This window comes from Heptranchias perlo, chromosome 8 (genome assembly GCF_035084215.1).
Source record: "Heptranchias perlo isolate sHepPer1 chromosome 8, sHepPer1.hap1, whole genome shotgun sequence".
Taxonomy (NCBI): Eukaryota; Metazoa; Chordata; class Chondrichthyes; order Hexanchiformes; family Hexanchidae; genus Heptranchias; species Heptranchias perlo.
This window is the reverse complement of record NC_090332.1, coordinates 34,322,772-34,347,868: the sequence shown is the minus strand read 5'-3', so window position 1 is coordinate 34,347,868 and position 25,097 is coordinate 34,322,772. Positions and strand designations below refer to the sequence as shown.

General features: G+C 38.8%; 1 protein-coding gene across 1 annotated transcript in view; it reads left to right on the top strand.

Annotated features, from left to right (window-relative positions):
- The window catches only part of ppp2r5a (protein phosphatase 2, regulatory subunit B', alpha isoform), a 162,335-nt gene extending 140,072 nt beyond the window's left edge, over positions 1-22,263 (top strand). Inside the window, exons 8-13 of the mRNA XM_067988945.1 lie at positions 4,094-4,147; positions 12,917-12,967; positions 14,031-14,150; positions 16,857-16,984; positions 20,131-20,232; positions 21,476-22,263. Of these exons, the coding sequence (XP_067845046.1) occupies positions 4,094-4,147; positions 12,917-12,967; positions 14,031-14,150; positions 16,857-16,984; positions 20,131-20,232; positions 21,476-21,620 (600 nt within the window). The 3' untranslated portion in view covers positions 21,621-22,263. The remainder of the gene's footprint in view (positions 1-4,093; positions 4,148-12,916; positions 12,968-14,030; positions 14,151-16,856; positions 16,985-20,130; positions 20,233-21,475) is intronic.
- The last annotated feature ends 2,834 nt before the right edge of the window (positions 22,264-25,097 follow it).

The window sequence follows — 25,097 nt, the reverse complement described above, 5'->3', positions numbered from 1 at the left end:
TAAAATAAATCAAGTTAGGTTATTTTTATGTTTATTAAATGTATATATATAATACAAAGAAGTCCTCAAAAATGTTTCAGAAGAGAGACTTTTCTAACTGAATACATACAACAGAAGAAGATCAATGAGTCAAAAAAAATCTATCATCTAATAAATTAGGCTACTTTTATGTTTATTAAAGACAGTGTAAGTTGATAAACTCACTTATAGTTACCAAATTTTCTGTTTCTGCATTTCTGGCGAATGTTGAGAGTGCACATCAGGACATTGCACCCTCAGCCTGATTTTTTTTTTTGTCCATTTAATTTTAAGCCGCAGAAAACGATCTTTGTTTTCATTTCTAATTATCAAAAAAGACACAATCACGGCTGTTGCTGTTCATACATGCAGCCCCTCATGGCTGTTTGTCTGTGAGGAGTTCACAACAGAAAAGCACAATTATTAATCTATTTATATAAATTCATCACTTGCCTGAAGTAAAAGCTTTAAGAATTCAAATTTCGTGTGTATTTCAAAGTCTTTTGGAAAAAGCAAAGAATCTCTCAAATCCTCATAGGATGAGGAGTTATATCCTTCTATCTTTCAACTCCTGTTGATTCACAAATTGCATGCTGGGAAATTCTGCAAGCTGCACATACTCAAAATGCACACTGGGTGACATGGTAGGAACTGTGACCTATTTCATTGTGCTGGGGCATTGTGTAGTTTTCTGCTTTGAGGTAAGTAAAAGGTAAGACATTGTTCAACTGTTTGAATTTAATGTAGATTTTAAACATTTAACTTTCTTCATCCACCATCTTCCCAGCTCCTCTGACTCCAGTTCACCTGTGCGTGCTACACTCCCCCACCCCCAGCCAGGGCACCTGCGACAGTGGTCTCTTCTCCCATGAAGCCAACCCTACCATGTCCTCCCTGCACCTTATTTCCTTTCTGGCACCCAATTCAAAGTATTGGCCACTAGGATTTGAACCCGCACTGGCTGCAACTCCAGCTGAGTCTCCTGAAGCCATGACCCCTCCCAGCCCCAACTGAACTATATTGTTGGCCTCTGGATCCCAGCCCTGCTGAATACCAATATTGGCCCCAGTGCATCCTGTGACGAGAAATGCCCCCCTCCCTCCCACTCAACTGAGAGTGACCTCAGCCTGGATGGGAAAAAGGTTGTCCTCGGACCCAGCAGAGACCAATTTTGGTCCCAGTGGCGTAGGAAAGGTATTGTTCCCTCCCTGGTCCACCCCTGATGAGACTATCTAGACCTGGGAAGGCAGAAGCTCGCCACAATCCCTGACCACCCTCCCACTGGCAGGAATTCCTATGTTTGAGAGGAATTAATATTTAGTTCAGCAATTACCCGACCCATGCTCAAATGAGAGTGGGGAGGAAAGGACAGCTCACTGACCCTCCCCACGCATCCTACACGTGAAAATCGCTGCCTCCCTCACTTCCTCTCCTCTGCTTCATCTCCTTCTCCTACACTTCCTTTGCTCCCCACAACCTCCTGTCCCCTTCTTCTCACCCGCCCCCCCCCCCTTTGCCAGCCCTCCTCTGTCCGCTTCTCCCTTCCCCCCCCCCCCCCACCTGCCTCTGTTCGCTTCTCTCTTCCCCCCACCCACCTCTGTTCGCTTCTCTCTTTCCCCCCCCCCACCCGCCTCTGTTCGCTTCTCTCTCCGCCCCCCCCCCCCCGCCCTCCTCTGTCCGCTTCTCTCTCCTCCCCCCGCCCTCCTCTCTTCCCCCCGCCCTCCTCTCTTCCCCCACCCTCCTCTCTTCCCCCATTATACAACAAATAAGAAACTCTAAATGAACTATTGAATATTTTTTGAGGTAATTTTTGTCTGTATGAAAATTTGTATTAAAGACTCTAAGTTGACAATCTCACTAATAGTGCACTATGTGCTTTAATGTATGAACCATCTGATGGGGAAAGCTGTAGGATGGACTGATGCCATAAAAGGGGCTGCAGACTGTTGGCAGAGGGAAAGTGAGTAGTGGTCCCTGAAGGTCTGTAAGGGATCAAGGACAGTTATGCGTCCCATTATCTTGCCTTCCAACAAGGCTGCTTGTCCCACCCTCCCCACTGCCCCCAACCCAGTCCCTAGTGCTGCACTGTTGCGTGAGTTACCCAGCTGTACCCACTATTTTGTTTTTTAACTGATATTTTTGGGGTTTTATTGCCCAATTGTTTTAGGGTGGGGGATTTGCAGTAGATGAATTCCACCTACCTGACCCATTTGCAATTGTCCAATTCTGATTTCTGGCCACAGCATCCCCAGTTCCCATCTTCCATGTTTCTTTTCCTTCATAGTAGTGGGCTAGCATTGAGCCCAGTGCCAAGGCTTACCCTCCCTGTTTCCAACACTGGATTGACACTGGGGGCTGTCTCTTGCCTCCCAGTTTCGTATCCTCGTTTACTGATCGGGCCTTGCGCTCCCTAGCCCTGAACTCTTAATGAATGCTTGAAGTGATTATACAATACAAATAAATTGTGTAACTGTTAGCCAACTAATTCCCAATTTTCTCCTTGAAATTCTTAAACAGGTTTTTAATTTGTTAATTGACATTGTCATTGGGGATATTGCTGTGAAATTCTCCATGGTATGCTTAAAGTGATTATATTATGCAGCTATATTAAACTAACTCAAGTGCCTCATCAAACTACAATCCTGTTTTTACTTCACTAATTTTAAGCAGGCTTTTAATTTTTTTTTAAACTTACTTTCACGTCAGTGACGGTAGTGTTACAAACCCCACCACAGGGGAACTATACACTTTATCACAGAGATGGTAAAATGGTATCCTCCAACTCACCATGAAGAATGCTATGGAAGATCTGCTAATATACCTGACTGATTATCAAGTGATTGCACTCTCATTTTAAATGTGAACTCCCAAGATAATCGTTTCCAGATAATTGCATTTTATAAGCTCAATAAAAGGTTTATAAATCTGGGTATATTTTATGCTTTTAAGACTGCTGTTTCAAAATATGCATTCATTGAAACAAGATGCAATAAAATATGCACTTCTGAGTTTTTTTTAAAAAGGTTTTCTTATGCTATTATAAACACGTTCAGTAGAAATTTTGTGGTGAAACAAAGTTTGGATAGATTCAATATAACTCCCAGTTAGTGAATCCCAGTGAATCCACAACACAAAACTGCCCTTGATTGCCACTGAATTGGCCTCAGACGGCTGGTGTGAGAAATTAAAAAATTATAGGCTTTGTAATGAACATATCCTGGAGTATTTATACCAAAAGCCTCCCTCCAACCCCAGACATGTCTATCTAATTGAAAAATATCATTCCTCTTTTTTAAAAAAAAAGCTTGATGCTGGGAGTTGTGACTTAAGGGGGAAACAAATATATGTTGGCATAGCCTTTGGAGCACAACAAAGAAAGATTTGCATTTATATCGTCTCAAAGTTCTCAAGTTGCTTCACATACAGTGAATTACTTTGAAGTGTAGTCATTATTGTTAATTAGCTTGCAACAACAATTTAGAGGCCAGTTCCACGTTGATAGTTCAACAGGTTTTGAACTTTAAAAAAAAAATATATTTTATAGCCTTATCCTGGAATACTTCTTTAAGTACAAGCATTTTTAGAGTTCATCAAACTCACCTAATTTCTAAAAAATCAGCTTCAAACTGGCTGTGTGACTATTTCCATATAAGCTTTTATACATATTGTGATGAGGCATCTGTATAGTGTTGATTGAAGTAGAGATTGGTTGACGGACCTATCAAAATATTGCTTTGAATTGTGCAGACAGGATGGACAGCCTTTTCAAGTTCACCATTCAGTTTATATGTACGGGTGAGCCCAATTATAATTTCCATAAACTGCACTGACACTTAAAAAAAACCTTCAATTGGTTGTAAATCAAACAGTAAATCATTATTTTGCTTCAACACTTCGAATTAGGTGGATGCAGCAATATAAACAAAACTCCATTTAAAATCAATGTTTGAGTTTTTTCTGTTGATCCTTGCAATATGCAGAGGGGTGGTTTATGCCAGTATCCACTAACTACTTTGTTTCTATAGGAGTTGTAGCTGGGAATCATAGAAGTGACCCTCCTTGTCTTTTCTTCTAGTTAGCTTATTGTGTGGTACAGTTCTTGGAAAAAGATGCAACTCTCACAGAACCGGTAAGTTTTATCAGTTTACTTTTAATAGTAATTCTATATTTGGCATTTGTTCTTCAAAAATCAGCATAATTTTTTTTGGGGGAGGGGAAAGGTCTCACCTACACTGTCCAAAAAATTCTGAATTCAGTATGCACTCCTAATTACTCTTATTTATATGAATGTAATTTTAAATGTTTGTCGCAATCCCAGTTATGTGAATAGCTCTGTTAAGTAGCTTATGATGTGGACAGAGTGTGAATATGAAAAACAAAACCGGATATCTTTTAACATTTTCTGGTACTTTTGACTAAACTAAATTCACTGTGCTGAGATGGAATTTCTAGAAATCCATAAGCAGGAGACTGGTAAAATTGGGATGCGGAGCTTTCAGCTCAAAGTTGATACAGCCTCAAATAAATCTTCATTTCCAGTTAGAAATCTTCTTTTGAAAAATAAACTTTTGGTGAATTTAGAGCTTGCCAAAGGAATTTTACTGCTAAGAAATAAAATACATTCCAATTTTCAATATTTAAAAGCTTTTTTTCCTTTTCTGTTGTGTCGCAACAAACATTAAAAGTAGTGACCAACAGATTTGTAAATTGTACAGCCTGTCCTTGCCTGTTAGTTCCTGGAAAAGAAAAATGGGTAGAGATCAGTACTACTAGATTTCCAGTAAAGATTTAGTTAGGTGCTTGAAGTTTCCACTAGAAATAAATGGCAGTTTTTAAAAATGTTATAATGGCCCAAAAGTGATATTATTTCAATATCCACTCTATTTTCCTTTGAGAACACTGAATGTCACTGGTTCATCAATTTGCCTACATTAATAGAATGTCCAAGATTGTTAGGTGTTGCGCTGGATGCAAAAGTGATTTGAAAAGGACAGAAAATATTAGTGGTTTTAAAGGATGCTTTCTAAGCCTTTGTGTTCTGCTTTTACTTTTCTTTTGTCACCAAGTTGATTTTATGTCACCAGTACTAGAACAAACACATTCTGATTTGGTCCGACAAATTGGAGCCATGCATATCGCTATGGGAATCCTGCTATAGTTATGTTAACTGAAGCAACAAGAACATGAAGAATAGAGGGACAGCAGGCAGCTGATGATTCTGCGCACAAGGACTATGCCTGCCCATTAAAACTGGCAGAGGCTCACTTCTCTGTGGATTTATTTGAGGAACTCTGTGGGTAGGCTCAAATTCAACTGGGAGACAGTGGCAAAGTTGTGCCACCTGATGTGAAATGAACTGCATCACAAATACAACATTGCTTGTGGCTGTGAAGGTCACTTTAGAATTTATGCTTTATGCCTCACGCTTATAGCAGGCACACTACAATGCTGCCCTATGGGTCAGTACCCTGGAGTGCCAGGGAGAGCACCTCATGCATTTTAATGTGCACCTTGCCAGTCATGCTGGGCTATTCCATCATTTGTTCCCTGACAATGTACAGTATCTGCACCTGAAGTTCTGAAGTTTCCTTTTAGCCCATCACTTTTTTTTCCCCATTAGCCTTGCCAAAATCTATCGAGTTGAAGTGCCTTTTGATTCTTTATGAAAATGAATAATTTTTGCCCCCCTATGCAACCACATCCCTTTAAATTGTGCCAACACTACAATTTTCTGGTTTCTTTCATTAGTCTAGCCTCCTACAACATATCTAAACGACACTTGGAACTGTGAATAATTATGCAGATGAGCTGACCTAAGAAAATTGCATGCTATTATCACACTACACTTCTGACTGGATTTGCACCAGTTGCTAACCATTTTGAACTGAATTTTGCCAGGACACGAAAATCTAGCCCCTAATGTCTGTGGAACACTCCTAAGTCAGATATAGAACATATTGGATGTAGAGTAAAAGTCCTTTTACTAAGCCCATATATCAAAAAGCCCTTGTTCCACTGCACTATTTTCCACATCAACCATGCATGTGCTTCTGAATTTGGTTTCCAGTTAGTGCCAGATTGTGGTAGTTTTGTGCCATGGGTCTACATTTACCAAAAGTGGGTTAAGAGCACCTATCCTCATTTTATATAAAATCCTTCCAGCCAGCAGAGAGAGGAGATTATCATCCCATCAATCTGAATTGGATTCAAGCTCAAGTGCCAGAGGTGAAAGGGCAGTGTGCAGTAACTCGGTGTTGCCACCTCAGTCCCTTCAGTCTTTCACTTTAGCTCCTTGCATTAAAGATATTTTGTTCCATTTATGTCTAAGAACTAAAGTTATAGTGCATTACAACAGTTCTATTTTATGAAAAGTCTGATATGACGACCAATTATAACAATATGTCATAAGTCACCAGACTACATTTATTGATTTGTGTTCTATTGATTGTACTAATCTCTGCAAGGGGGAGGAGTTTCTTCCCTCTTTGAAGAAAGCACATCTGGCTTTACATTATTTACTCTTGCAATTTGAAGTTCAAATTTTCAGAAGTGAGCTGGATGCATTTCTTAATGGACCATGTTTAAACAGTGATTGATTGTATATTTTGTGTAAATGAATTATTAGACATTTGAGTAACTTTGCTTAGTTTGTTACTCTGTTTCAAATAGATTTCAGGTCTGGAAAAAGTCAAACCACTTAAGAGGTTGCTGCAGAATTGAGAGGCCATGTAAGATTTGAACTACTCCAGGATTTTCAACTTGCATAGCTTAATGAAGAGAACATAGTACATAAAAGAGAACGTATCTGCAGTTATTGTTAGTCATTATAAAAGCCTCTGAGGATCAAGGAGATAAAGGATGAGTTAGGCCAGGTAAGAGGAGGCTGAATGATGGGTGATAGATGTGAGATAGTAACAACCTGAATTGCATCAGAGAAAAATCTTTCAATAAGAGTCCCTTATCAATGTTGTCAGAGGTTTATTTAGTGTACATTAGGTGCCAACCAACTGCAGGGAAAATCATGCTTAAACCAATTCACTTCAATGTTGTGCTAATATGGTTCTTGTATAATATTCTTGAATTATTATCTCAAATTGCTCCCAGTGCTACCAATATTTCATCCCAATGTTGTGTAACTTGAAATTCACTCTCCAGACACAGAGAGTTTGGAAGGACAAAATTCATAATTGTACCGCTGGGTATTTCCCATATTTCAAATAGACATAGTATGAAAATTTCACATGCCATTCCAACATGTTACTGAAATCCTATTGATAACATTGATTATGTAGTGCTGCGGAAGAGCAAGGAATTGAGAACTATGGCATAAACAGAGTCTCAATTACTAAGTTTAGCAGTGCAATTGGGAGTATTTAACATGGGACAAGGTGGCATTATTCAGGACCCCTCCCCCCCGCTCCCCCCAGCCCCAATGGAGCCAGCCAGAAGTAATAAGTCCGTCTTTCTGCACCCTTACTACTCCAGTGAAGTTTTACTGTTCCAGTTCATAGTATATTTGGCAAAGTGGATGCCCAGTGTCCTGCGGGGGTTACACCATTTTTTTTCACCCATTTCTCCTGCTTTTAGGTTGCTCTCACTTTCCAACCATGCACTTTCAAAAGACATACTTTACTCCAAAGCTGCTGGCTGTCACAGGAGGATATGAGAGCAACCTAGTGTGCACTGCCTATCTTTTTTTGACCTTTCTACCTGCAGCAATACAACTAGGATTGGAACTCAGCACGTATAAAGAGGATAGAACATTTCGAAAAAGATGAACAAAACCATTTTCAGAAGGGAAGGTAAACATATGGCATTTTCTGTAAGGTAGCCTCCCCGAAGAACTGGCTTCACCTGTAAGAGGGGGTTAGAGACCGTAGTTCCTTCCCTTCAAAGAAGCAGCCAGAGGCAATAAGTTCATCTTTCTGCACCCTTACTACTCCAGTCAGTTTTATTATTCCACCTCAGAGTATATTTCATGGAGTGAATTTAATTGGAGTTCCTCCCCATAGTCTGATGAAGGCAAGGATTTCCTGTCTGAATGCATCCACAACAGTCCTGTAAGATTTGTATGAAAGCAGTGTTTTTAGTGCTATATCAAATGAGTAGGAGGAAATCCATGTGTGTAGTTTGTTGAGGCATCTTAAAATCTGTAGAGAATTCGGAATTTATTTCTCTTTGTCTTAATGGCAACAATAAAGGAGCATGCAGACCTGGAGATCTTCCAAGCTGACTCAAGTTGCATCCCTAGGTTCCCCTCAAAGGGCATCTGTGGAGGTGTTGGGCACCCTTTTGAAGTGTTCCTTAAAACTGAACTTTTTTCAGTGGTTTGATGTGACATGCTTTGAATCCTAGAGCACTCTGATTCAGGTTTTGTATTGGATTTGACAGTTATTGGCCCATCATTTTAAATGAATTTGAGTCAGTAGAGTCCAAGCTGTTTTAGATTTGGCTGTTCAGTAGTATTTTTATGTACTATGTATACTATGAATGTAAACGTGAAGTTAGTTCTAATATAAATGTCAGTAATCTGTTAGAAAATAGTTTTGATAGCAAAAAGGCAATTTCTTGACAAACTTATACTCAGAACTTCTGTATAAAATGCAGTATAACAGTTTAATTTTGTATTTTTGTAATTTTGGGTCAGTGGCAGAGGAAAGAAAGACAGTACCTTGGTTAACAAATGCACAATGTGCTTTGGGTGGAGGTATGCCCACTTTCCTATTGGGGATACATTTTTTCCACCCCATTTTTCCAGCTTGCAGGTTACTCCCTCCCTCTGGCCATGCACCTCCAAAAGACAGAGTTTTGTTCGAAGATGTTAGTTGCTGTCAAGTACATGAGAGCAGCCTAATGGTGACTGCCCCGGGGTAATTTTTACCGCCATCGCCTGGGCAGTAATATGGCAGAGTGGATCGCCCACCCATAGTGGAACCCGCCCAAGTTTCATCCCACTGATTTCAGGCTGTGTAGAGCTGAGCACATGAAGGCTCCTTCATAAAGGGTTAAACCTCGCGTATAATGTTTGTATTGCAGATGCTGATCTGAATTCGTTATTAGGCGACTTAATGAAACATGTATTATTTTGTGAAATGAGAAGCTAAGAGTTAAATGGAATCTGCTGTATTGATTTTTTGCAACTACGTTTTACTATTGATAAGCCTGGTTTATAGATCATAGCCAACGTTATATGGCCTGATAGAATTATTCTTCTTCTGCTATCCGAAGAGTAGGAGAATGCAAGAGGGCTTGTGACTTTTCCGCTAAGTAAATTACAGTAACAAGGGTATTCTATTCGACCCTGGACTTTGCTACGTTGTCAGATATTGTGTGTGTAATATCACACTCTGGTTTATAGGGAGAAAGGGTTTGCTTATGGGAGTGGCCCTTGGTGCAGAGCACAAGAGTAATATCTGCTCAAAAATCATAACTGGTAGCTGCTAAGTTGGGATAAAAATGATGCCTACAGACCAAAAGCATATACATACATGCACACATTAAAGCAAATTTATCAGTACTGAACAGCACTATTTAGAGTGAGTACAAGAGGATCATGAGCTAAAGTCGGCCTTTTTAGCAGAAGTGGAAGCTTTCTGGCTTAAACTAGAGGTCACAAAGAAGCAACATTCATTTGAGAAGGAGAAAGAACACCTTGAGTAGCAGCAACAGTACGAAGAAGTGGAGTGAAACACGTGTTCAAGAATGAAGAAAGAGAAGCAGCATTATATTATGAAGACTCTACAGAAACATTAGGCAGAAGAAAAGGAGAAGCATAAAGGAAAGAAAAAAAAGGAAAACTTAGATTTATAAAGTGCCTTTCACATCCTGAGGACATCCCACAATGCTTTTCAGCTGAAGAATTACATTTTGAAGTGTAGTCACTTTTTTTCGTAGGTAGATGTGGCAGCCATTTGTGCACAGCAAGGTCCCACAAAGAGCAATGAGATAAATAGGAACATAGGAACAGGAGTAGGCCATTCAGCCCCTCGTGCCTGCTCTGCCATTTGATAAGATCATGGCTGATCTGTGATCTAACTCCATATACCTGCCTTTGGCCCATATCCCTTAATACCTTTGGTTGCCAAAAAGCTTTCTATCTCAGATTTAAATTTAGCAATTGAGCTAGTATCAATTGCCGTTTGCGGAAGAGAGTTCCAAACTTCTACAGCCCTTTGTGTGTAGAAATGTTTTCTAATCTCGCTCCTGAAAGGTCTGGCTCTAATTTTTAGACTGTGCCCCCTACTCCTAAAATCCCCAACCAGTGGAAACAATTTCTCTCTATCCACCCTATCTGTTCCCCTTAATATCTTAGAAACTTCGATCAGATCATCCCTTAACCTTCGAAACTCCAGAGAATACAACCCCAATTTGTGGAATGACCCAGTTGACCTCTTTTAGTGGTATTGGTTAAGAGATGAATGTTGACCAGGACATCTCCCTGCTTTTCTCGAAAAAGTACCATTTTTATACCACATGGCAAAGTATCTTTTATACCGGGATGGAGGCCTCAGCTTAACACATATTTCGAAAGACTGCACCTCCAATAATGCAGCCCTCCCTCAGTACTGCACAGAAATGTTAGGATCATGTTCTCTGGTCCTTGGTGGAATTTGAAACCACAAGTGGCAAAAGTACTACCACTGAACCAAGCTGAGCACGTGATGGCCAATTTGCAATATATATCTGTAGTCCGTGTGAGTGCAGGTACAGCCATTCAAGCTCATGATCTGGTAGTTTAATCAGTTTCTATAATTTTAAAAATGGGAATGACACGGATGTTGAATTGGTAGTAGAACAGCGCAGTGAGATTATGGAATGTGGGCAGAGAGATTTGTGCCATCATTTAGTGGGAATGCCTTGAAGGCATTTGTGCATATAGAACCTGAACTTTGTATAGACTATAACGTTAGCTGTGTAATCCTCAATTGTTACAACCTGGCACCTCAAGATTATAGACGTATGTTTAGATCATTGTGGAAAGTGGCCAGTCGTACATACAGAAAATTAGTGCTAGAGATGTGTGATGTGGATTCACAGGAGAAATTAGCTTATGCTAAGGGACTCATTTCTAGGTGGTCTTCCAGAATATTTATACGTTTGGTTACTTAACGACAAGTAAACTCTAAAGTCTGTTAGCCACTAGCCACATGTGGCTAATTGAGAATCCAGATGTGGTTAATTGCATTTCTGACTAGTAAATTACTGTCGTTGGGCATGTGATCTCAATACTCATATTTGCATGCTGTGTGCATGTGTACTTTAAGCTGTTTTTGTGTGTTTGTAGGTTAAATGGTGTGGTAAAAAGCAGAGGGTGAGATTGTTTTTTGATCGTTGAGTGCTTTATTTCCTTGGTTACTAAATGGTGGTAGATGTTACGTAAATATACACGTGAAGTATATTTACCTATATTGTGTGAGTTTATGTAAGGTGATTTCCACTTATTAGTGCATGTGGCTAAATCAGTGTCAACATAGCCACACTTGTGGCTAGTCAGCAATTTCTATTGGCCAACACTGCTCTAAACAAATTGGCTGAGAATGTTGATCATTTTGTAGCCTCACAAGCACGAGGAAACTGATAAGTGGGTGGTGAGACGGAGGCCCATACCGACAGATCAGAGAACAGCTGGTTGAGCCAGCTGATCAGCCTGTATGCTGTGAGCCCATGCCAATCTGCCTGCAAGGGGGCCATCCACGATGTTCAGCCTCTGCTGATGGATGGAGCTGGCTGTGGGAATCTGTTTGCTTAAAGGAGGAAGGGATTGTTTGCCTGTTTCGTGCCAAGCAGAGAAATATACTTGGCAACTTTTTGCCAGTTCACTAATTCTTCCTGTTCTGCTACACTGTGGAGGTGTGCAGAAGAAGGACTCCAAGAGGGGTGTGACCTTGCAAGTAAACTATAGATGCTCCAAATTCAGTGTTGTTAAAAGATGCAACGTTTCAGCAACTTTATTATTTTTTGAACTAAGGAACTGTAAATTAAATGTAATTGAAATAAATCAGCTGTGTTGCCCTTTTGCTGCTGTTTAATTTTCATGTTTAACTTAACTTGATTTATAGGTCACAGCCTAATTCACATAGTCTGATAGTGATTATTCTTCTACTCTCAGAAGACTAGAACATGAGAGGACTTGTAACATTTCCAGTGAGCAAATCAACCCTGGGCGACGTTAGATTGCCAGATGTTGTGCGTGTTGAATCACACTTTGGTTCATAGGGAGCAGGGGTTCATTTAAGGGAGTGGTCCTTGGCACTGAGCATGAAAGTAATATCTGGTGCTGCCCAAAAATTGTGACACCCTGCTTTCCATGAATGTTTGTTTTTTAAAAACAGTGCGCTACATCGATCTTGAGAAGTTATTCAGGAGCACATCCTTCTTGTCTTGGATTTAAACCCTTATAATTGTCCCACACTCCAGGGACTGCAATCTTCATTGAATAATAAAGACCAACAATCTGGTTCTGCACTCATATTTTGTAATTGTAAATTTTAAAAAGTCATTGGCACAGACTGCAACTTACAAAGCAAGGTTGCATTTAACTGTATCCAAATGTATTTTTCGAATGATGGAATTTATTTATAATTGTGCTTTATTTGTAACTATTCTGCTTTGATATGGGTGTAGAAACTGGAATAACTTGATATCTAAATACATTCATTTTTTTATTTTTGCATAATCTTTGTTTAATGTTCAAAGATAGTCTGTGTTTAGAACTTGAGGTACACCAGTCGTCTTCATATATACTTGTACAGTACTACTAAAATAGACTTTTTTCGTTCTATATAGGAATAAAGGAAAGTTTTGTAATTGCCATGTGATTTGCTCTATTGCAAATCAAAGTATATTTTGATTGATGATGATATGCTTAATGTAAATATATTTTTATGGTTTCCTGTAGGTCATTAGAGGATTACTAAAGTTCTGGCCAAAAACTGTCAGTCAAAAAGAGGTAAGTTATTCGCTTTGTCCTAACCACCTTAATTTCCTCTGTAGATTACATAAATATATTACTGCTCTGTACAGTGTTTAAAATGAGTTGCTATCCTTCGGTGACCTACTCAAAACTTACCTGATTTTTGTGCTTATAGGTACAAACAGGGCTTTATCATCAGTAAAATGAAGTGAAAGGGGCCTATGTCCATATTTTACATATTGAAAACAAAGCAACCATTTCATACTAAAGGAAAGTAGTTCTAAGAGCTCCTCAAATGACTGGATAAATACATTCTGTGGTGTGGTGCTGAACTGTACAGACTAGGAAAGTTCCAGACTTGCCCGGTCTGTGCTGAGTTAATCTCAGGAAGGAAGGGAGGTGGAGCAGCAGTTTGGATGCTACAACTGGCCTCGATGTCCCCAGCCTGGGGAGGGGAAAATGATCCACAGTTCTTATACTTGGTCTCTGTCTGATACTTCCCTGCTGGAAGTGTGCATATATCTTGCCTACTGGGTGAGGATAGTAACAGGTTCAAATGTGATTCTGCATAATTAGATAACCTGGGGTATTCTTTGTCCAGACTCCTGTTTGAAAAATGGGCATCTGGAGAAGGTTCCAGAGATTCTACCGTTCCCCACGAATCCATGCTCAGCATGAGAAGATGCCTTTAGGAGAGGAGGGGGTTAAGATTTAATGAGATTTTTTATTACCCTTCCTGTGGTTCTTGTTTCTTAGTGGGATGTATAATTTTCATAAATACTTTTAACTGGTTGACTCATTGATACAAGATTATAATTTCCTTTTTTTATTCGTCCTTGGGACGTGGGTGCTGCTGGCGAAGTCGCACTTATTGTTGCCCTGAGAAGGTGGTGATGGGCTTGTCGTCGCCTTTGTTGTGTCCCTGACCACTTTTTTTAAAAATAGAATAATTTTAGACAAGAATTGCTGTTTCTCTGTTAAGTGGTAAAATTGATTCCTATTCTATACACTAGAAATGGAATAATTTATCTTACATTTTGAGTTGTTTAACAAAAGTTTTTCATGACTGATCAGTGTAATTCTAAGTATCTGCTCTTAGGTCATGTATTTGGGTGAAATAGAAGAAATTTTGGATGTGATAGAACCTTCTCAGTTCAAAAAGATCCAAGAACCTTTATTCAAGCAAATAGCCAAGTGTGTGTCAAACCCACACTTCCAGGTAAGCAGTTTGTGCCTGATGAACACAACTGTAATAATTGTTTTAGTATTGCAATTTTCTGATATGTATATCTGTAAATCTCAGTCTCTCTTCCCTGTTGTGCCACTGAACCATGGAAATTCTAATAGATCGTAGTGGACTTTTTCACTGGACTCCCAAAGATTAATTTCCAGAAAAATATTAGAATTATAGAGTTATGCAGTTTTCATCAGCTTCTATAGGACTGATGGCAGCATAACAAGAATTCTGAACCATATAAGAATTGTAAGAAAGGATACTGCTGCTGTCTTTTTAAAAAGAAAGGCAGGAACCAGCGAAGGGTGTTATCAAAGGTGGTTTCTAAAATATGAAACTTATAGTGGATAAATAATGCCATTTACATTAATGACTGTGATAAACTTCAGTATTAATTCAACATTAATAAACTTGCAGAATGGGCGTGTAATTGGAAAATGAATTTCAATATAGATAAGTGTGAGGTGGAATAAACTTCAGTATTAATTCAACATTAATAAACTTGCAGAATGGGCGTGTAATTGGAAAATGAATTTCAATATAGATAAGTGTGAGGTGGTACATTTTGGTAGGAACAATAAGGAAGCCACATACTCCTTGGAAAATCAGAGTCTAAATGAGGTAGAGGATCAGAGGGATCTGGGGGTACAGACACACAAATCACTAAAAGTAGCAACGCAGGTTAATAAGGCCATAAAAAAAAGCAAACAAACCACTGGGGTTCATTTATAGAGGGGGTTAGAATTGAAAAGCAGGGAAGTTATGTTCAACTTGTATAGAACCTTGGTTAGACCACACTTGGAATACTGTGAACAGTTCTGGTCTCCGTATTATAAAAAGGATATAGAGGGACTGGAGAACGTGCAAAAAAAGGTTTACTGGGATGATACCAGAACTGAGATGTTATACCTATCAGGAAAGATTGAACAGGCTGTGGTTCTTTTCTCTAGAAAATAGAAGACTGAGGGGTGACCTGATAGAGGTCTTTTAAGATTATGAAAGGGTTTGATAGGGTAGACGTAGAGATGATGTTTGCCCTTGTGGGGGAGACCAGAACTAGGGGCCATAAATATAAGATAGTCACCAATAAATCCAATAGGGAATTCAGGAGAAACTTATTTATCCAGAGAGTGGTTAGCTTATGGAACTTGCTACCACAAGGAGTAGTTGAGGTGACTAGCATAGATGCATTATAGGAAAAGCTAGATAAACACATGAGGGAGAAAGGAATAGAAGGATGTGCTGATAGGGTTAGATGAAGTAGGGAGTGTGGAGTATAAACACCGGCGTGGACCTATTGGGTCGAATGGCCTGTTTCTGTGCTGTACATTCTGTATATTTCTATGTAATTAAAGGTAGAGGACTGAGTGGTGCAGTTGTTCAGCACATTGTTCTTTCTCCTGCAGAATCTGAGTTTGAATCCAGAGACTGATGGGTGATTTCCAACTGCTGGCCTCCCGTTTCTCATCTTAACAGGTGGCTGGCAGCTGAATATTGGGGATTAACCTCAGCTGTGCCATTGATGCCCAGAGTCCACCTGATGCAATTTTCAGGAAGGCCTGTAAATGGGCGTGCAGCACGCCCGCTTTGTTTCTGGTGGGAGGCTGCTTAAATATGCAAACCGGGGTCCTTCTCTATGTCTAACCCTAACCCTTTGCCGGTTGTAGAACCCTAATTGCAATTTTCAAGGAAAAATGGGCAGACCGTGTTCCACCCATTTGTTCCAGGTGTGGAGCGGTCTAACCAGTGGTCCTGATAGCTGCTGAAGAAAAGACCCAAAAATGTCTTAGCAAAAATTTTGTGGAACCAGTAGGAGCAGGAGTGCTCCCAACACTGGCTTCGGGCGGGCAGTATGACCACATCACCGACTTTGCGATTGTTCTCGGCAGAAGTCTAAAATTATTGCCATAGAGCGAACATCTCTTTCTGCTGGCTGTAAAGGCAAATTCAGTTTGGACGTTCAGAACCCAGTTCTTATTGGCACTGGACCCTGTCACAAACCTACTCGTAGTTCAGTACAGATTTACATGAAAGAGTATCAGTTTGCCTAGAATGGGGAAAAATGGACACTGGTATGCTATGGTCAAGATTAGAAAACTGTTGAGGCAGAGCAGAGAAGGATTTACTCTCCACTTCACTTGCAAAAAAAAAAGTTCTGTACCCCTTCATGCCCCTGTTCTTCCCATGCATACAAGAGCAAAATGTATAATAATGAGTCTCATTTGCTTGGAGTCATTTTAATTTTCCTTTTGTCATTAACTGGCTTTTATAGTAAAAGTAGAACTATAATAGCAGTTCAGCAATCAATGTGGAAGTTACAAGCACCCTTTTCCTTTATGTGAGCATAAAAACGCTGTCTAAATTATCTCTGCTATGGTGGGATTAGGTAATGTTAATCGATTCCGCATGTTCTGAAAATGAGCTAAACTTATATTTGGGGAGGAAGACAGAAAAGTATGATTAGTCGATTTGTATGTGGTGCGACTTCATATCCGAAAAGGAAAGGGTCAGTTAAGTTTTCCTTTCCTATCCTAGTTAGTGCACCTGACCGTGGGGACTGAAATATGATATGATAACATTTGTTCAGAGAATTAAGTCCTTCAGTAAATAATCTTGTGCTTTCAGTAAATAATCTTGTGAAATTGTTTATTTTAAATTTGGACGTTTTCAAATTAATTTTTGTCTCTACAGGTTGCAGAAAGAGCTTTGTATTTCTGGAATAATGAGTACATTCTTAGCCTGATTGAAGATAACTCTGACAAAATTCTACCAATTATGTTTGGTAGTTTATACAGAATCTCCAAGGAACACTGGAACCCGTATGTGTTTTTCATTTTTTAAAAATGTATGTTAATTAACGAGAGAAAATTGGTGCTGTGCACTGTGTAACAAAATGATAAATCCATTCTTTAAATAGACTTAGTTTTTTTTACATGTAATGACCATAGATAGTCTTCTCCTGTGGGTTTTTTTTTAGTATCAGTTTTTCATTGCTGGTTTTTTGGCGTATAGTTACAATACATAGATTTTTTTTTTCTTTGTATCTTGCAGAGGCAGTTTTGTACCAGTGCTTCCTGTCCACTGGATAGCTGGGTTAAAACTACCTCAATTTTACTTCATTTTGGATCCATTCCAGCCTTCAGAGAGAGGAGACTGCTACCTCATTTGTCTGAACTGGGTTTACATTTTCACCTGATGAAAGCATAGTGTTTGTAGTGTACCCATCCTGTCCTAGTTTTGTTTCATTTTTTCCCTAGATGCATTTTGAGCCTAATTGATTTGTGTTTATTCATTTTTTTTAATGTTCAAAATATCAATTAGATTTTGTAACATACCTGCTATATCGATCACCCATGACCACCATTTTGAAAAGAGTTGCAAATTTAACTATTCCTGGGGGGGGTGGTTATAGCATAAAAATAAGAATGGAGACGATGAACACAGAAGCGACTTAATATTGGAGCTAAACGTAATGCAACTGTTTGGAAACATCTGTTTTTATGAGGTAAAGCAAACTCTATACCATGGAAACAGTTACGTTTTCCTCCAATCGCTTAATGGGTAAGTGCAATATATGGTGTGGTATGCATATGAAGAAGGTTCCAGGTTCAATCCATGATCTATACTGAATTAGCTGGTCTATATTATGGTGGTGGAGTAGAACAATTGACCTTATTGTCCCCAAGATAGGCGATGGTAAAGATTAGACCGGTTATCCAGTAACACCTTTTATAGGTCAGTATGTTTGGACTCCTGGTGTGGAATTAAATTTAGCTGTGATTGCTCCCACAGCTAAATAACCCACCAAATATTCAGGTTCAAATGAAGAATGGCCACTTGAGCAAGGTAGCAGAGGGCTTGAAGCATCTATAGAATTGTAACCCAGCACAATCGCCACCTTCAGGAGAGGAGGGGAAAATTATTTAAGTTTTGTTTGCAACTGTTTCAGGATTGTCACTAGGATTTTGGTAAAGTGTCATGGCGGTGACATCTGACCTTGCCAAGTCATCACCTGGCATTTTCAAAAATGGGGACATTTGTATTTTGATTAATTCAGTTCTCAAGATTACATCATAGAAAGTTTATAATATATGTAGTACAGTGATTTTATTGCTGATATATTTGCATTTGTTACAGTAATGTTGTTTTCATATCTTCACACTTCCCTTGGAGAATAGGGTGAAGTCATGTTAGGATTTGTAGACTGATTAACAATCTGAAGTCCTTGACATGAATGCTCCTTCTATGGTCATAACCATCTTTATACCAACCAATAGGGCAGTTAGTCATATACCGTGGGAGGGTTTTTTTATGGGCTCCTACAACCCATACAATGAGTGGGTGGGGGGGGGCACCCACACCTACTGAATGCAAGTATCCCCCTGGATGTCAACCCAGAATTCAGAGCCAGGGCTCTGGTCTCCACTCGTCAGGAGCATGGTTTGAGCCCTGCACCTTTTGACTCGGAGGTGGGAATGCTACCACTAAGCCAAAGGCTTGCTCTTATTACAGCTATAAACAGTTACTTGCAAATATTTTAAATTCCGGCATTTAATCCTGCTAATCGTTTCTTTATTTGCTGATAAAATAGATCAATCAAAATTACCACTGATTTTTTTTTTGGAAATCTCAAAACCTGAAGAAATTAACATTAATGCATTTACGGTAGCTTAGTGTCCGCACATGGTTTTGGCTTCACACTGATATTAGACTTGTGTAGTGTAAATCTGGTGCGAAGGTCCAAACTGATTCTGAAATAGAGTGAGACTCTCCTGTTCAGGGGGTCTCACGCTGCTTCTATCTGGAGTCAGGTTAAGGCACCACTGCGGATTCAGACTGTATTTACATTATAACTGCAGTGTCGGTGCACACTGGCATTACGGTTGTAGTGCGAATGCTTTTTCAACTGTTCTATATTTAGTTGATAGTTCTCCTTGAAATACATACAAAGTCATTCAATCTCCTGGGAGAGGCAAAAACCCTGAGGCCAATTTAGGAAATTCCTTTCTGATCCCCTTAGACAATTGAGCGAAGCTCCAGGAGATTACGCTAACTTATAAATCCTACTATTCCTAGCTACTCCGAACTTTATGCTGGAAATGCCCTTCTCTCTTAGGAACTTGTCCAGCTCCCTTTTGAATGTTGTAGGGAATCCTTACTCACCACATGCTTCAGTAATCTGTTCCTGAGGTCAGTGACTCTTCGTAAAAAGAAATACTTTGTAACATTTAATCTAACTTCTTGCCTATGTATTTTATATGCAATCCTCCTAGTACTCTCATCCCTATCCATCTTAAATGGCCTACCCAATTAGACAGAAACCCTTTAAGATTTTAAAAACCTCAATTGTACTTCCTCTGATCCAGATTCTGCAATGAAAATAGCTCCACTTCCTTGAGCCTATCCTGATAACTTTAGAGCCCCAAAGATTCAGTTTAGACATTCTCCTCTGTACCTTAGCTATCCCGCACTCTATGCAGCTTCATAAAGTGAAAGGTGTATTTATTTTAAGTTGATGAATTTGTTCAGAATTCCTACTATAATCTAAAAAATGAAGTGTTCACAAGATAGATAGAGATGAAGAAGGCCATTCTGCCCAAGTTAGCTCATCCATTCAGAAGAATCCTATTAACCCTCCATCACAGTTTCCAATTGTTTATTAACTAATTCCATGGTGTTCCATTATTCTACCTGGAATGCCAATCTGTATATTGAGCACTTTTTGTGTGAAGAATAATTTCTTGACATCACTGCTAAATTTGCACCTTGCTAGTTTGAACTACTCTGTTTAGTTTAGTATTCTGGATCTATCTATGCTGTTTTCCATCTTCTGTACCTCTAAGATCCGACTGCAGACATTTTCAGTTTATTTACAACATCTATTTCACATTGTTCTTGATTCCAAAAATCCTACTGTAACTGTAACCATCTTGTACTATTAAGTGAATGCAAACTTGTTTTACAGAACCATTGTAGCACTCGTTTACAACGTACTAAAAACATTAATGGAGATGAATGGGGCACTGTTCGATGAACTTACAGCATCATACAAAGCAGAAAGACAGCGGTATGCAATCATCTTTCATTTACTATTTTATATCTTTGCCTTTCTAAGTTGCCCTCTTTACTGCTTAGGAAACCACTGATTGAGAGTGTAGACAAGCAAGCTGTTCTCCTGCTTCTACGGATGGCCCTCTGTAACTCACTAGCAGGACCTGCTCTTCTGTTTTCTTTTCTTTTTTGTCTTTGTGAGAGTGAGGGGGAAACGTACCATGTCTCCTTTCAGTACCTCTCCTGATGGCTCTGTTTATATCTTGTGAAACTACATTTACCATCCTGTGATATAGTATATTTGTACACCAATGTGCTGTTGCGCCACTAGGCTGCTGTTTTCTTTCTCGGCTGTTCCCATCTTCCTTAGCTGACTTGTGCCACCTCAGGCCACCTCCTCATTTCGTATATTACGAATATGGATGGCTTACGAGCTGAAGCCATATAAATGTGGCAGAAAAAAATAACTATTACTGTGGCTTTTTGACCAAGTGACTGACAAAAGCTGTTTTCAATAGGTAATTATTTCAGTTGTCCATGAATGTGGCTTTTAAAAATAATTTTACTTGTCATTTTCAGTTTTCATAATATGAACCAATCAGTTTGGCTATAGTTCAGTTTTGGACTGATCGTGTTAAAATAACATACGAGTCATGTACCATTTTGGTCATTTTAGTTTTACTTGAGTCAGCATATGCAGCAGCAAGAAATATCGGACTGTGTTTATGTAGCATGATGCAAAGACACTGCAAATTAATCACATTGTTTTAATCATTATGATGGCAAGTTACCAAAATGTTTACAGCTATCCACTGACTTTTCTAAATTTGCATGAATGTATTTAGAACAAAAATTAAAAATTATCCTTTTTTGGAACTGAATAGCATTTGTGCAACACAACAAAAATCATACCTTAAGGAAAATTATGGCAATCCTACTTTATATAATGTTCTCCTTGAAAGCCATACAAGAAGGTGTTTATATGAAGAAGGACATTTTGTATGGCTACTTTATGATAAGAGAACCAGAAAAAAAGTTTATTACATGAAGAAATGTTTAATGGTTTCTTACATTTTGATAATTTCTAGTCAATATTGATCATTTATAGAAAATAACTTATACAGGCCTGTATTTTTTTAAAGATCCATTGAAAGTTTACTATTTAATTGTTGCTATTAAATTTCCCTCAGTAACTCTACTTCACAATATTGGTAGTAGTATTGCACTGTTCATTAACAAATGAATGTTTAATCTTACAGTGAAAAGAAGAAAGAACAGGAACGTGAGGAACTTTGGAAGAATCTTGAAGAGTTGCAGCTGCAGAGAAGCCAGGTGCTTGCTGAAATGCAGAACGACACCCACAATGTGCAAAATGCTCAAAACAGTAAACTATGTGCCAAATGACCAGAATGAACAGTTGGCTTACAGTTGCAGGCTAGGAGCGATGGAGCATTTCATACATATTTTGGAATATGTGTGGGGAAAAATACATACACAAGACAAACCTTCAGCAGTATACTTCCAAAAAAGACCAGCTTTTTTGATGAGCTGTAAATTATGTTAAAAGGAAACGATATGAACTTTGAACATTACTGTGTGACCACATGATATTTGTAACTTTGTCTGATCATGAATTTATTATGTCATTTTTTAGAATTCACAGAGAATAAATGAATTTATCATTTGTGACCAGAGTGAAAATAATTGAGTGGTGAAATTATGACTTGAAAAAATAATTTTTTGATTGTGCTGCACATAGAAAATTAGTCAGCTATTTAAATATAGATTTTTTTTTTCCCTATTTTATATGTGCTTCTCACAATGCTACAGACCTCGAGTAACATGAAAGGAGTGAGTTACGCATACACAGAAAACATTAGAAATTCAGCCATAAAATATTGTATGTTTTTTTTCAAGTAGCCTTTCTGATGCCGTGCCAGAGAACCATTCCATTCTGTAAATCTATGGCAGTGTGAAGCTCTTTTGTAATGACTCACCTTATTTGGGGTTTTGAGCAGCATTCAATAAAGTCTACATAATGTTTGTATTTGGATCTCAACATTATTAGCTTTTCTATTTTGCGAAGAAAAAAGTTACACAGTTTCTAATAGAGCTGTATGAATCTCAACTGGATGCCCTAAAGTATAAATGTTTTTATGTCCAGTCCTAGACTTTCACCCATTGCAAGAAAAGAACGGGATGGCACAATAGATGACCACAGTGTCTATTCATCTCTGGGATCTAGGATTCAATTTGTCCCAGATGGGATGATGATCTCTCTGCTGACTGCAATGTCCCTACATGAAATGAGTTTGGGCACTCTTAATCCAATTCCCATTGGGCACAGGTTGCATATCACAAACATACACAACTTGGGATTCTTACTCAGATGTAGCTGTTGTGGGTGGTGCAGAACAGGGTGCTTTTCTGAAGTTGGGGGTACAGGTGCATTTTTAGAGCAGAGTAAAATGAAGTTTACTTTGCATCTGGTTGTGCTTATCTGAATTGGCAGTGCTTGATGCTTACATAAAATAAAGTAGAAAAAGGAGCTCCAATCCACAGCACTTGTATCCCTCCTTGGTGACTTGTAGAAACTGGATAATCTACCTCTGACTTGTGCTAGCTAATAAGAGTATGTACTAGGAGTAAAAGTATAATTAAAGCATATTACCCATGCACCATTCCTCAGGCCAGAAAGCTGTAGAGTCAATTTTAATCCTAGACATCTGTAAATGTAATCATGTGCTAGGAGGTTTTATTTACTTGTCTTTTTGGGCAAAATTGTTTTTCTCCACACAGCCTTATTGAACTTTGCAGCCTGTGTCATACACAGCCCACAAAGAATGTTGGTATTTTGTGTTCTATCAATGAGACCATTATTATGCAAGCCAGAGACAGTTGTTATGGGACCAAAACTGTTTCAGAGTAGAAATCTTGAAATATTTTTCTCATTTTCATTTTCTTCAAACAATAAGAGCAGGGTTTAATAAAATAGCAAGAAAGGTAAACTGGAGAAAGCAGTTTGATGGAGACATTTAAGAGATTAACTAGCATCGGACTTCGGGGGGAGGGAGAATGCACTGACTGGCGTGTGTTCTACTTGGGTGGGGGGGGGTGTTGTGTGTAGATGTCCTGGACATGATGAATCCTATCACACATGTTTGATAACCTATAAAATAATAGAGCCTGTTAAAAAATGGTACTTCCATTAGGGGTCAGAAAACCAAAATTACCAGTTTAATGTGACTGATTTATAACTATCTGAGCTCAAATGGATTTACTGCCTTCAACTTATTTCCAGGTACAGTTTCTATTAAAAATAAAATGTGTTGAATAATTTAAAACAGTATCTTACAATAGTGATATTGCTGCTACTGCTTGTGTCTGGGTGGAAGCAATTAATTGTATCTGTATACGTGATGATTATTTAGAATGTGCCAGATAAATATGCACTGATGCTCCAACATGGTATGCCAGAGTGACATGTAAGTTTCGTCCATCATGGGAGAAAGGTGCCAAACAAAGCCTAATCGTTTACCCATCAGGAGAGATTAATGAATGAGAGCATATTGCTCGTAGCTGCTCTTGCATTCCTGTAGAATGGTGCATGGTAAAGATACTTAATAAGGAGAAAATTAATTGCTTAGAATGAATGACTGACTGACTGGAAGAATCCTCGTAGTATTTAGGCCTAGATTTTCTGATGATTGTTATTTTAAATGGGTTACTGCCAGCCTTAAAATAATTCCAATCATAAAATCTGGGCTCCAGTGTGCTTAATGACTTTGCAGAGCAGTACACACTCAACTTTTTCTTTTGATGTAACTTTGGTAATGATAGGAACATGAAAGTAACTCAAATGGTATAATCGTTCACCAGTTGATAATGTTTGATCTGAAAAGTAATGGCTTCAGTTGATTGCTGAGGAATAATGCACATTAGTGCCTCACTGAGATCTTTTATAACATCTGTTTCCTGCTTTTCTATTAAGTAGTTTGCAGATCATTTGAACCATTAACTTCCTCTGTGATTGGAGTGTCTGTTCTTTGTTTTCAAACCTGCTAAGGAGCTTGTTTATGTTTTAGTTCCAATTCTGATGAAGGATCTAACCCGTCTTTTCTCTTTGTAGGTGCTGATGGAGTTGTGTTTTTTCAACATTTTCTGTTCTTAATTTCAGATTTCAAGTGTTTTTTTCTTTTTAGGTGTAGTGTTTAATTTACTGCCATTTCTCTTACAGTAAAACTAGCCTTGAAATCATGTTTCTTTCTGACATGATTTTCTTATCTCTTTCTTCCTGTTCACTATCATTGTTAAGCCTTTCCCTTCTTGTTTATTTGCCAATACCTACTTTTACAGCTATCTTGCTTTCCTCAGCACCCACTTCCACCTCCAACTCATTCTGCAAGGATTCCAGCTGAGATTTCACCTTTTTTCAGATCCACCACTCCTCCAACTACTGTTCTGTGTTTCATGCAATCCATCCTCTCCATGTACCACCACATACATAGCAATATCAGCTCAGTCTACATCGTTAATATCCCCATCCTCAGTTCCACATCATATTTAATCTCATCTGTCACTTTAACAAAAAAAAATGTTGTTCTTACTTTCAGGTTACAAAGACTGAAAGCACAAACTCTTGGATGCCAGATAATCCCCTAATCCATATTCCTTTCACTTACTTCACTCAATCTCCTTCTAACTTCTCTCCTTACTGGGTTTACACAATTCCCTCTGACCTACCCCTTTTTTGACCTTGAGTGGTCTGTCCTCAGCAAGGTATTTAGCTTTACCCACTGCTCTTCAGCAAATTTGAAGCTCAACGTGGTGCTCAGCTCTTCATTTGTCTTCGATTCCATGCAGTGAGGAAACTCCCCTTCG